At 43.8% G+C, this 12,764-nt stretch overlaps 2 protein-coding genes across 5 annotated transcripts in view; both read left to right on the plus strand.

Moving 5' to 3' along the window:
* DPP6 (dipeptidyl peptidase like 6) overlaps positions 1 to 5,178 on the plus strand; it is a 158,605-nt gene extending 153,427 nt beyond the window's left edge. The window contains exons 24-26 of the mRNA XM_031554011.1: positions 1,453 to 1,525; positions 1,621 to 1,694; positions 2,953 to 5,178. Of these exons, the coding sequence (XP_031409871.1) occupies positions 1,453 to 1,525; positions 1,621 to 1,694; positions 2,953 to 3,099 (294 nt within the window). The 3' untranslated portion in view covers positions 3,100 to 5,178. The remainder of the gene's footprint in view (positions 1 to 1,452; positions 1,526 to 1,620; positions 1,695 to 2,952) is intronic.
* The window catches only part of LOC100543777 (sodium channel protein type 5 subunit alpha-like), a 589,192-nt gene that overhangs the window by 299,112 nt on the left and 277,316 nt on the right, over positions 1 to 12,764 (plus strand). The window lies entirely within an intron of this gene.

Here is a 12,764-nt window from a genome sequence, read left to right on the forward strand (position 1 = left end):
CTCCCCTGTTTTGTGCTGCATTCAACTCTGAGGCCCTCAGTACGAAAAGGACGTGGTTCTGTTAAGAAGATCCAGAGGAGGCTACAAGGATGCTCTGAGGGCTGGAGCACCTCCCCAGTGGGGATAGGCTGAGAGAGCTGGGGTTGTTCAGACTGGAGAGGTGAAGGCTCTCGGGAGACTTCATTGCAACTTTCGGTACCTATAGGGGTGTATAGGAAAGCTGCAGAGGAACTCTTTATAAGGGCATGTAGTGATAGGACAAGGGGTAATTGCTTTAAACTGATGGAGAGCGGATTTAGATCAGGCATTAGGAAAAAACTCTTCACAGTGAGGGCAGTGAGGCACTGGCATAGGCTACCCAGAGCAACTGTGGGTGCTGCATCCCTGAAGGTGTTAAGGGCCGGGTTGTATGGGGTTTTGGACAACCTACTCTAGTGGGAGGTGTCCCTGCCCATGAGGGAGGTGAAACTGCATGGACTTCAAGGTGCTTTCCAACCCAAACCATTCTATGATCCTGTGACTTGGGGTTATCTGCTAGGAACAGCGCTTGGGCTCATTGCAGGGCATTGCGCTCCTCCAGGCACGGCTCCTAACTGATACACATCTCCTACATTCTGCAGTTGGACCACAGATTGCTTAAGGAATAAGAATTGCTCCTATTCTGTGAACCATCCATGAAGTTTATCAAAGTCATATCAGTAAAGACCAGGTGTAGATCCCAAATAGCCTGTATTGTCCCATGGCAAGGTGCAACTGAAGCATCATCAATCAGGGAGTAATAGGAAGGAGAACAGAGTGCAAGGTACATGCATACACTGTCAAAGAGCTTGGATATCATGGCTGAGAGGATGAGAGTTAAGTTCAAGAATATCAGGATGATCAGAGTCAACTCTTGCAAAATTAGTAAATACTCGCTAAGTCCATACAGAGTGTAATATTTGCAGTCACTCCAACTAGTAGGTCTCTTGTGCATCTGAGAGTTGGCTGGAGACTAAAGATTCACAGCAGTAAATACTTGAGAACCTCCTTTGGTCCACCTAAGCTCATCAGTGCCATCTTTCAAACAGTACCAAAGTTACTGCAGCTCACTGAACCTGTTTTAGCACGTACAGTTAGGCATCTTTTTGTCAGTGCGTTTTATTCACTTTGGAATATTCTTTTGACTTCTTCTTCCACGTGTTCTACAGTTGAGGCTTTTGCTGAACATTAAATTATTAAAATAGATGGGGGTCTCTGACCTCTTCCTGCTGCTGGTGCAGAGCATGGAAGGAGCAGTAGAAGTCTGTTTTACCTCTAGAATGATTCAAGTGGCTGAGAGAATATGCTGTGCTGGAGTCTGCTTGTTATCCATGTGAGGGAGTACCAAATGGAATTAAGTGCTTCTGCTCCCCCCATATGAATTGCTAATTTCTCGCAAGAGTTTTAATCTTATTGCAACCTCTACCTTCACAGATCACCAGATTAGAACACAGAGTCTCATTACTGAAGGAACAGACATTTTTGATCATTCATGCTACTGCTGATGGTAAGTTAGCCCATCACTTGAGTTATGTATTTGAGATGGCTTTGATTTTTCTTAATTAAATTTGCCTCTTTAATGATTGTAATCTGTTCCTACAGAAAAAATCCATTTTCAGCATACTGCGGACCTTATCACACACCTAATTAAGGCAAAGGCTAATTACAGTTTGCAGGTACAGTATGTGTTTCCTTTTTTCATATTTGGACAGTTATTTCTCAGTCTGAACTCAAACTGCTGTTATGAAATAAGCTTCGTAAAGCCACTTGCAAATACAACCTGGCAATAGAAACAGAATCAGCTTATAATGTGTTCCCATGTATTCACGTGCTAACTTGATATCATTGTTTTGTTTTGGACAGTTGTTGGACAGTTATTGAATTACAGTAAATTAGATTTTGCAAGGAGGGTCTCTAAGGAGTTGATGGCTGCTATCTTTCAGTGGGAACAGCAGGCTGAAATCAAGATGAATTACAGATACAAAGGGCTCTAAATTAAATCAGCTGGAAAAGTTAGGGGGATAAATGTTTCTCAAATCTGACATCCCTGAGTGACACACAGCGGTCAGAAATGCCCTTCTTTCTGCTGAGTTGCTGATTTGCTGAACTGCCTGTATCTGTGCCAGTAATGCCACAGCTTCCAAAAGAAGCCCATCCACAGACAATGGGGATGGTCCCTGTTCTCTGCCACCTGCTGAGCCACAGCCAGGAGAGTGCCAGCAGTCAGAGCTACCATGGCAGGACTGCAGCTCACAGTATAGATTGTTTTATTGCAGTGCCCAAACCCTACTAACGCTTCATCTACTGAATACCAGCTCCCTCTGGCTGCATTTCTGCAGTTTCACATGAGCTCCATCAGGTTCCAAAGGCAGTAGGATGGAGCACAGACACTGGGGCTATGAGCCTGGAAGGGATTTGATGGCTGCTAAGAGGACTAAGGGTTCAGTACACATTCCCAGTGAAGAAGCGTTGATGCTTTGGAGCTTGAAGGTAGCCATGGGGTAGGTGCCCCTTAAGGATTTATTGAGGAGTGAGTGGAGGGATCGAGGATTTACACTGTGGATGGAGGCACTCAGAGCAGCAGTGGGAGCCCTCAGTCCTACCTGTAAGGGTTCAGTCCAAGAGGCACGTTGCCTTCCACTCAGTATCCCACTCTAGACAAACAGTGATGACTCTTGCTTTCCTTCAACGTGTACAGAAGTTACTGACTTCTTACTGGATGGTTTGGTTTTGTTTTGCTTGAACTTGTTCAGAACAAAATGAAATGGAATTACCACCTACAAAAACGTTCCTTTTGGTTCAAGTGTGCTCTCAGTGCACTGAATTAACCTGGGCCTTCTGGCATCCATGGGAGGACACAGGGTGACCAGTGGGCTGAGTGCTCAGTTCCAACACTTCAGGCTTCTCACTGCGTATTTCCTTGCTTCTTTGCAGATTTACCCTGATGAAAGCCATTATTTCAGCAATCCAGCATTAGAACAGCATTTGTACAACTCCATTGTCAACTTCTTTGCATCGTGTTTCCAAGTTCAGGACAAACTCCCAATAGCTCCACTGAAAGAGGAGGAGGACAATGATTAACCCCGTGTGTCTGTGCTAAGCACAAGGCAGATCCCTCTAACAATATGCAACTGGATCATTTTCCTGAAGAAAGAGATGTTATGTTGTTAGCATGTATTTAAAGACAACTGAAAGCAGCTCCTCTGCTTTACTTGACAGCAACTCCTTCCTAGATGGAAGAACATTAAGCATGGTGAACTCAGCAGAAACTGCTGTCTGAAATTAACTCATTACAACCAACATCTTTTTCTTTTCTCCTTTTTTTTTCCTTTTTCTCTCCTTTTACTTTGCCACAAAGTGACTTCTGGTGTGAAAGTGGCAAAACGTTGGACTTGAAGGAACACCCCATGAAACCACTTTGAGGACTGGAAGATGTGATGTCCCTTTGCATTCAAGCAATCAAGCAGCAGCCCTGAAATCCATCATTCGTATTACGTTCCTATAGTTAGCATCACACTTTGTCAAAAAAAAAATCTAACCTAATACACAGAAAAGATTATAGCACAGTTGTTTTAAAGGACACTGATTCATGCATATTTGCCTGCTCTTTCCCACGATTAGAAGGTTTGGCATTGCTACAGAACATACAAATTCAGTTGTACCAAGTGTCACTATAGTTACACTGATGTTTACTTTCCTGTAATTATTTCTTAATTTTGTATAGCTTTTAATTCTGTTTTCATTTGGTCTCATGCTTACCTTATTAGCTTCTCAGCTTGTTCTGGATGAGGAAAAAACATATGAGGAATTAACCAACCCTCTTTAGACCTTAGAGGTCTGGAGTAGCAATGAGGGTCAGGGTAACCAGCAATTAGAAAGTCTGTTACACTTAACAAAGGAAATCTCAATCAAAGGCACAGTCTTTACTCACAAGATCGAGCATTTTCTTTGGCAGCCTTGAAAAATACACACATAAATAGCCTGAATCAGCTTAACATTGAGACACGTTTACAGTACTAAAGAAAAATATGTGATGGTCATAACTTTTTTGGTTTTTCTTTTTTAAATTTGTGGTTGGCAGCCTGTTCGGAGAAGGCTAGATTAGGTTTTGGCAGCAGGAATTTGTGGCAGATACTTTGCAGATCATCTCATAAAGCCATTTAAACAGAACAAGTATGCTCAGATTTATTGCACATGCTGTCTGTGGCTTAGTTTTATTCCAGGTCGATGAATAGCGTTTGGTTATCTCTTCTGCTCGCATGAGCTTTGCCAGGCATACTAGATTTAAAAAAAAAATTAGGAACATCTTCTGCTTTAAAATATCATTTCTACATTGCAGTGCAAAGCAACTTTTAAAACTTCTTGTGAAAATATTTCAACTCTCAGAAAGGAAATCAACGCTCATCCATTGCCATTTTCCCACCTGATAAGAATTTTGGCTAGTGTGCTCTCCTTGTAAAATACTCTGACCAAATGTACAGCCAGTATTAATACTGTATATTTCATTTTGTTGTATATAACGGAATGTAAGTCTGTTATTTGTCAGGTCCCCGACCCAATATTAGTCTTGTGTTCAGCATGCATGCGATAACACTTCTTTGCTGATCAGGACTCTTTAGAAGTACTAGCTTGGAAATATAACAATTAATGTAATTTCTTTTCTTGTTTTGACAGCTTGAATGTCAATGCCGGTTTCTACTTCTTACGTAGTACTGTGGGTAAGCTCACATCCTAACAGCAATGATGACGTTTCCATTGGTGTTCTTTAGCGTGTCTTTTTTGTTACCATTATTTTAAGCTTTGAATGTTGGTTGTACTTTGTACTTTGACCATCATAAAAAAAATATATATATATATATATATGCTGATAAAACACAGAAGTTACTTAGTTTGGTTTGATTATCCTCTTTAATTTACAGTGCATCAACATTGTGTGAACAGAAACTGAGGTATAAACCTGCTTTATCCGGCAAAATGCCAAATAGACAATAAGAATGCTGCGTGTCCAGATTTTGCTACACTGAACAGGCTCAACGGCCTCAAATGAACTTGACCTGAGAAATGTAAAAATCTGCTCCGTCCACAATCTTTTGTAGAAAGAACTTTAGGATGTGGCATGGTAGTGTTTGTTCATTCATGGAATAAAACATTATTTTACCACCCTGGTTGCTACTTCTGTTATTTAAAGTACTTAAATCAATGTTGAGAGGCTGGAAGTGCAGTTCCTGGTTGAATTGAACCCAAACTCCAGATGCAGGTCAGCTAAATGAAAACAAGCCTGTTAGCAGATACCAACCCATCAATAAACTATAGTGGACATTTTAATGTTTGTTGCCAGCAAACTCAGAAAAAAGAAGCTTTAGTAGTGGCACAGGGCAGGCAGATTGCACTAGTACAAAATAGCTTTGCTAATATTTGGCTTTATTACCTAAATATAACTAATATTTTTTTAATTGTCCAAACAAATCAAGCTCATACCCTCAGCTGGCATTTCTGGATGCCATCATGTTCAACTGTAGCATCCCAAAGCAGGATAGAGCTAATGAGCAGTGCCCTACTAATTCAGAGGAAACCACAGAGGGAAAAATGAGCCATTGCTGGCAGCTAATTAACAAAGCTAGGCAGTCAGCCATGATTGTAATTGTCTGTGGGTTCAGGCATGGAGCAAACAAACCCATCTGAGTTCTGTTCATGAACTCATGCCAAGAGAAGGCTGCATCTGAATTTTGGGAAGGAAGAGCGTGAGTGAAGGAGAAAGGATGCATGGGATGCTTACTGGAAGACCGGTGGAGGCTGCTGCTACCAATGGGGAGAAATAAGCATCTAATGTGGGAATCCAAGGGAAAGATATTGGTACTGGAACCCACGGGGGGCTGTGCTGCTACCAAGAGAGGTGCTCTCATACAGCTTTTGCTCTCTGGTTTATGTTGTCCCTCTGAAGTGCACTCAGCACTGACAAAAGTCAGTGAAGTCATTGGATCTTTCTGTGTTACACGCATGGTCCAAGGGCGCATCTGCCCTCCTTGGGGCTGTAGCATATCTGCCAGGTGTGCCTCAGAGGCGATTGGAGTGAGGACTCTTTCCTGTTTGCCCTGTGTAAATGCCTTCACCTTTTGGTTCTCTTTCTTACCTGGACTTCATATCCGCTTTCTATTGGATAAAGAATAAGAAAAGGCAAAAAATAGAGAATATATTTTTAAAAAAGCACACGATGTTAGTTGCAGACTCCTTAATCATTGCCTCACACCACCTACTTAACAATCTGAATTTTCCTTTCTCTGTTCAGGCTCCAGCTCGAAGGCTCCCAGCAGAGCTTAGGGTACTGCATCTTCTTCCCTGTTTACCTTTCTCTTTTCCCAATTCAGCCTGGCTACAATCTGAAAACAAACCCAGCCATCCCCTGGGATACTGAGGAAACAAATATAAAAAGAAGCTGGATTAGTTCTCCCAATTAGTCACAACCAGATTCAATTCTTTATTTTGATAGAAAATTCATGCTTGGCCAGCATTCTGCTTGTCACTTAGTCCTTTTCTAGGAGTTCTCTTGCTGCCAGATTCTGGAAGAGAATTTCTGCCCCTCCTCCTTAGAAAGCAGCCACAGTACAGAGGACATATGGCTGCTGCCTTCCCTGGGCTCCCCTTGCAAGACTATTAGATGCAGGAAGTGGGTAGGGTAGGGTCAGATCCCATGGGGCATTGGTTCATTTAGTTCTGCTCTCACCTCTCCAATGGAGACTGGGAGTTCTTCATTTAGAACCTTTTTAATGCAGTGCCTACAGAACAATAGAAAGACCATCACTTAGTGCTGGGGTTGTCTACCACAGGCCTCCGCTGAGAAAATCCACACAGAAATCAGCATGGGCAAGGGATGGCACTGGTGGTTGTCCTTGTAGCACCAAGCGCCACGGAGAGCTGGATGTGGTCAGTCAAGTCCCCCAGCTAACAGAAAATACAGACTTCTTCCTTAGAGACAGTCAGATGGCTTCTGGGTGTGCTCCAGGTGCTGCTCCAACCTGCTCAGGTGACCCCCAGAGGTGCCTTCTGACCCAAACCACTCTGTGATTCTATAACACCCTTTCCCTTGCCACAAGAAGATTATTTTGGCTGTGCTCTATCTCCAAAGTAATATTTCTCCTGGAAAATGGATAGGAGCAATTCCTCAGGCTTGAATCCCAATCCTGACACCATTCCACCTGCATTTCAGTCGTAATGTAGCATCCTTGGGCTACCAGGCAAGTGTTTTGATCTTCACTATCTTTTGACATTCTCCACCATGGTAGGAAATCTAGTAATGCTTTTGTGGAGGAAAGGAGCAAGCAACATCCCAGCTTTGAATGGAAACCCAAACCAGCAATGTGTACACATTTTTCATTTTTATCTGCTCTGTGCAAGGGGCATCACTTCTTTAAGAGACATTTCGTTGTAGGCAGAAACCCTGAAAACCTTAAATTAAAGCTTCGTCCACCACACAGGATTTTCCTGTGATCCAGCAGAGTTCTGCTTTTGCTGCTGTGATTCTCATAGTTGCATAATTTGCAAGGCTATTGGGATAGGGGAAATTTTTCTCACTCACTGCAGTGGCAGACTTCAGGCAATTCATTGTGCAGCAGTACAACAGAGACAGAACCTCAGCCTGAACTCTTCCAAAGAGATCTGCAACCTCTGGTTCTATGGGTAAAGAGGGAAAAAAACATTCTGAAAGCAATGGGAGCAAGCACAAGGGTGAGAAGCGAGATGTGGCACCTCCTCTCACCCAAGCAGGCAGGGAAAGCAAGCAAAGAAAATATTAAAGACAAATGATTTTTGAGAAATTAAGCAAGCCTACAGTTTTCTACCAAATCCTTTTGTGCAGCTGTGACCAAAGCACACACACTTGTAGTCTGTATTTATTGTACTTCCACAGAGATGGGAAAGCTTCTGAGGAGTAGGATGCCATCTGCTGCTTCAAGCAGTTATTTCCTTGCTTCCCATCCCTTCCCAGTGTGCAGCCTGTGCAGATGGGGGATATCTGGAATGCATCTGGATCATTTGCAAAGCAGAAACATTCTCATGCATGAAACAAAATTTGCCTGGGTAATAAAAAGACGAGCACGGAATTTAATCTCATCAATGACAAAGAAAAACTTGTATGCTGCATGAGGCATCCTGGAGAAGGTGGCTGATATTTACCCACTCTTTGAAAGCAAGATTGGGTTCTATGTTATTTTCAGCTTGACTCTTGCTACTAATTCTGCATCTTCCATTATCAAGGAAATGGACATCTCCACCTCTGCAGTGTCCCATGACCTGAAATACAGCCTCAGTTTGTCTTTATAAGATCTGTGTAGTGAGGAGCAATGCAAAACACACTGCCAGCTCTTGGGGATTGAACTTCAACCTGTGAGTAAGCTCTCTTAAGCCCAGTAATAGACACCAGTCCTACCCAGCCACACAATGGAAGTGAACTGGGAGGAACCATGCACCATCAGCACTAGCACTCTGGCAGCACTAAATATCAAGCTGGGCTCGCTGCACTGCCTAATCCATAATTTATTGGGCTTCATAAATATCAAAACACACCGCAGCTGTTAGTACTTCAGTGCAAAACCCACAAATATTGCTTCAATTATTCAGGAGCTCATTGCAGGAACCAGTCTGCTGCTTCCAAGGTGCAATTTCAGGAGATATCCATTACTCAAGAGCTGCAGCAGTGCAGTTGCTAGCTGCGTCCCTGGGCAGTTGGGAGAACCAAAAACAAGAGGAAAAATTTCTTCTCTCTCCGAAACAGCCCCAGGGCCCAATGCACAGAGGTGTGCAGGCAGTTCAGGGCAGCACTCATGCCCACTCCTAGACCTCTGCATCCTTGGGAGGGGTTTCCACTGCAGCGTCCAAGAGGCTTCTGCCAATCCCAAAAATAATGTTCTTAATTTTTTATTTCATGCATGATACAAGCTGAAATGATTTGCTGAAATGATGAAGCTGAAATGATGAAGCCCACCTGTTTGATTTTCCCTCCACTGATGAACCATCATCTGAAGCATTCCCTCCAGTGATGAAGAAGCCATCACGGCCTTCCGCTCCATCTCCCAATGGCATTTGCATGCTGAAGACAAGTTTCAATCACAATCGCTGATTCCATCACAGTGATCATGTACTGCTTTGCTGATTCTTAAAGTAATGGCCTTAAGTTAAACCAGAGGAGATTCAGATTGGATATTAGGAAAAATTTCTTCTCAGAAAGAGCAGTAATGCATTGGCACATGGCTGCCCAGGGAGGTGGTGGAGTCGCTGTCTCTGGAGGTGTTCAAGGGTAGGTGTTGCACTGAGTGACATGCTCTAGAGCAGTCACGGGCGTGGGTTGGACTAGGCGATCTTATTGCTCTTTCCAACCTTAATGATTCTATGACCATTCCTAATTTACGGGCCAATACATTTTTCCACTATTGAAATGGAAGCCTGAGCTGAATTATATGAGACAGCAAAGGTGCCACATGAAGAGCTTGATGAGAAAACAGAAAAGGGAGGTAAGTCTCCCTGGGTCTGCGAGGACTTTTCCTGAGCATGAGATGCAGCACAGGAACCCCGAGTTCATTAAGGTTGGAAAAGATCACAAAGATCATCTAGTTTGATTGGCAACCCATCACCACCATGCCTGCTAACCGTGTCCTACAATGATTCACACGTGAAGCAAGCAGGACAACATTAGATAAAATGCTGAACTTCAGCAAATCCCATTTGAGGATTTGAACAAAACTTTGTAAATTAAACCCAAATTTATTTTTGTTTCCAGACACTAGAGACCTACTGGACCATCTTGATTGCTTCAGAACTGGGAACCTGCTATCCTGTAGGTGTTTAAACATGGTCAGAGCTATCTAAAGGCATCCCAGGTCCCCAAAGTCCCTCTCTTTCTCTAAATAGATGACAGCTTCCTGGCCCCATGAATTTTGCAAAACGGACCAAAACAAAAGGAAACAGAAAGGCTTTACATGTTCCACTTCTATTAGAGCTCTGCATCAGGAGGAAGGGCAGCCCAGCGGGGAAGGAACACCTGCTGCCAGGCAGGGCTCCTGCAAGAGAGCAGCATGAAATTTTCATGCAAATTTCCCACCAGGGTCTCTTGAATAAAGCTCCAGATTTCCCTGCCCTTAATGAATAAAACACTTGGCCTCGTTAGCGGACACTCCAGTATGAGGGCAGCGAGCGTCACCTCAGGGAGCTGCTGAGTTGACCAAAGAAATGACATTACCAGAGATGAACATTGCTCTTAAGCCTGTGCTGAGGAAGACATGCAAAATGCCTTAGCTCATAATATCACACGCAGCGACGCGATGTGGGAATAATTGAGATGTAAGTGGTGCTCAGGCACGAACTGCAGAAGGATTTTTTTCTCCTTTATTAAAGCTAACAAACTATTTGTGAACCAGTGAAGCTCGTCAACCTTTTGAGGATTTTTGCTCAGTAGAAGTGTTTCCCAAGCCTTTTGGGAACAGGTGTTTTCTTCAAACAGACCCTGGAAATGATCTCTTGATACAGCTGTGATAAATCCAGTACCACGGGGCTATCTGGATGTTGGTCTTCAGATCTCATTTCCAGTGACTGACTCACCTACCCACAAAAGGGTAGGACATTCAGGGTGGGAATAGTCACTGCTCACATCTCCACAGCCAAACCATTGACACTGAGGTGCTTAAACTCTTTCTCCAAAGATGGCTCTGGAGATTATCATAAGACTGAGAAAGGATGCACAATGTTTACAAGAGAAAGGCAGCATTTTACAAACCTTTTGAGCATGCTACTATAAAGGACTATTTATATGGTTGTTGGCACACCAGCATAGACCAGAAAGCATCCTGGATCAGCCCCACATGTTCCCAAAGACTCGAGCAGTGGTACTGTGCCCCCATGAGCTGCAGGAGAGGCACCTCAGTCAGTGCCAAATGGGTGGACATACCCTGAGCAACGCTTCCTGATGCAATGCTGCACATTGCGATGTTCCATAAGCAAGGACCTCAGTGCTGAACAGAAGCAAGGGTACATCACTGGAAAGAAAAGTGATCACACCTCTGCTCTTTCCTTTATGATGGAATAATAAACCCACGCATCTCCCCAGTACTGATCAGCTGCCCAAACATCAGCAGTACATTTGGTGGCACCTGCCCCGTGCCACTCCCTGCCACATAGCTCAGATCTCACAATTCTAAGCAGGGAATTCTCAGCACTGTCTTTACTGCAAATGTTCAGTAAATTCAGTGCATATGCGTTGGGTCTAGCTGTGATCAAGGAAACATAAACATGGAAGGCTTGCTGCTAGAAATACAGTGTCCTTCCTAAAATACAGACAAGCAATTCCCAGGCTTTCAGTCAGTAGATGAACATATGGAGGATGTCTGCTTTTAAATTGCATAACTTTCTCACTCTGCAGAGTGATATAAACAGCAGCTTTTCTCCATACACCCCTGGCAGCTTCACTGCAACAATATAGGGAGGGAGGGAGAAGAGGCAAGCCCCTGTCTGTCCTCAGCCCAACACCTCCCTGCACACAGCCAGCTGGAGCAGATGAGCACTCAGCTCCTTAAAGCATAGCAAAACCATCCATTACTGCTGGATTATGTTTGTTTAACAGCTTGGTTGTACTGGGTTATGTGGGTAAGTGTCCCTGCTGCTGTGATGAGCTGCATTCAGCAACTCCAGTCCCAACGGGCTGCAGTTGTTTGCTTTGTTAGCACACTGTTTCCCAATGCAAATGTTGTCTTCAGGAGTACGAGTAAAAGAAGAAAAAAAAAAATAGACATGGGTTTGAGCACAATTCTTGCATTTGAATAAACACCAGGCTAGGATCCACAGTAACTTGGTCCTGTTGTGTCATGGCCCAGAAGATCACGGTCCAGAAGTTCATGGTTCAGAAGTGGAAATGAGTCAAGTCATATAAGAACAAAGTCCCTCAAATGGCTGATGAAGCCCCCAGGAGCAGTTAAATAGGGAAGTGGGATATTTAGCTATGTACAGAGGTTGTTGAGAAGAATGGTGAATATTGGCTTTGCCTTTTCTTATGTGTTGTTTCAGCCCTGGAATTGTTCCCTGTGGGATCTCTCTGCTCCCAAAGCTCTGAACAGCTCATGCATCCATTCCTGCAGACAGGAGATCCCAGAATGTTGCACAGGGACTGGCTCTGCCCCTTGTGCCATCCTGCTTCTCCAAGGCCAAGAGCCAAATGTATGACTAGTGTCATCTCCTTGTTCCACACTGCCCTTCCAGCAGCCTGAAGAGGTGGAACACAAAGGTGTGGCCCAAGAGGCCTTAAGGACATCTTCCTAGGGATAGGAAGCACAGCTCAGCCAGCTCAGGTTAAAGTGGGAGCTAAGGCTCAGACTTGGAGCAATCATCCTCCTCAAACAAAACAGCCTTGCCTAGGTTTCCATGAGAGCAACGGAACAAGGTGCTCTTCTGGGAGCTAAAGCGTGTTTCACAGCTGTGAATCACAATTGTATGAGACATAATAAGGCAATTAGAAGAATTAAGTGTTGAAAAGATACCATGTCTGGAACTGAGAGAAAAGGAAAGGACATGAAAACTGCTGCCATGGGTTTCTTATTTCTCTATTTATTTTTTTCCTCTGTGAGTTTTTCAAACGGCAGGGATACAGTAGGAAAAAGAGGGAGAGGAGAGGAGAGGAGAGGAGAGGAGAGGAGAGGAGAGGAGAGGAGAGGAGAGGAGAGGAGAGGAGAGGAGAGGAGAGGAGAGGAGAGGAGAGGAGAGGAGAGGAG

The sequence above is a fragment of the Meleagris gallopavo genome, chromosome 6, assembly GCF_000146605.3.
Source record: "Meleagris gallopavo isolate NT-WF06-2002-E0010 breed Aviagen turkey brand Nicholas breeding stock chromosome 6, Turkey_5.1, whole genome shotgun sequence".
Taxonomy (NCBI): Eukaryota; Metazoa; Chordata; class Aves; order Galliformes; family Phasianidae; genus Meleagris; species Meleagris gallopavo.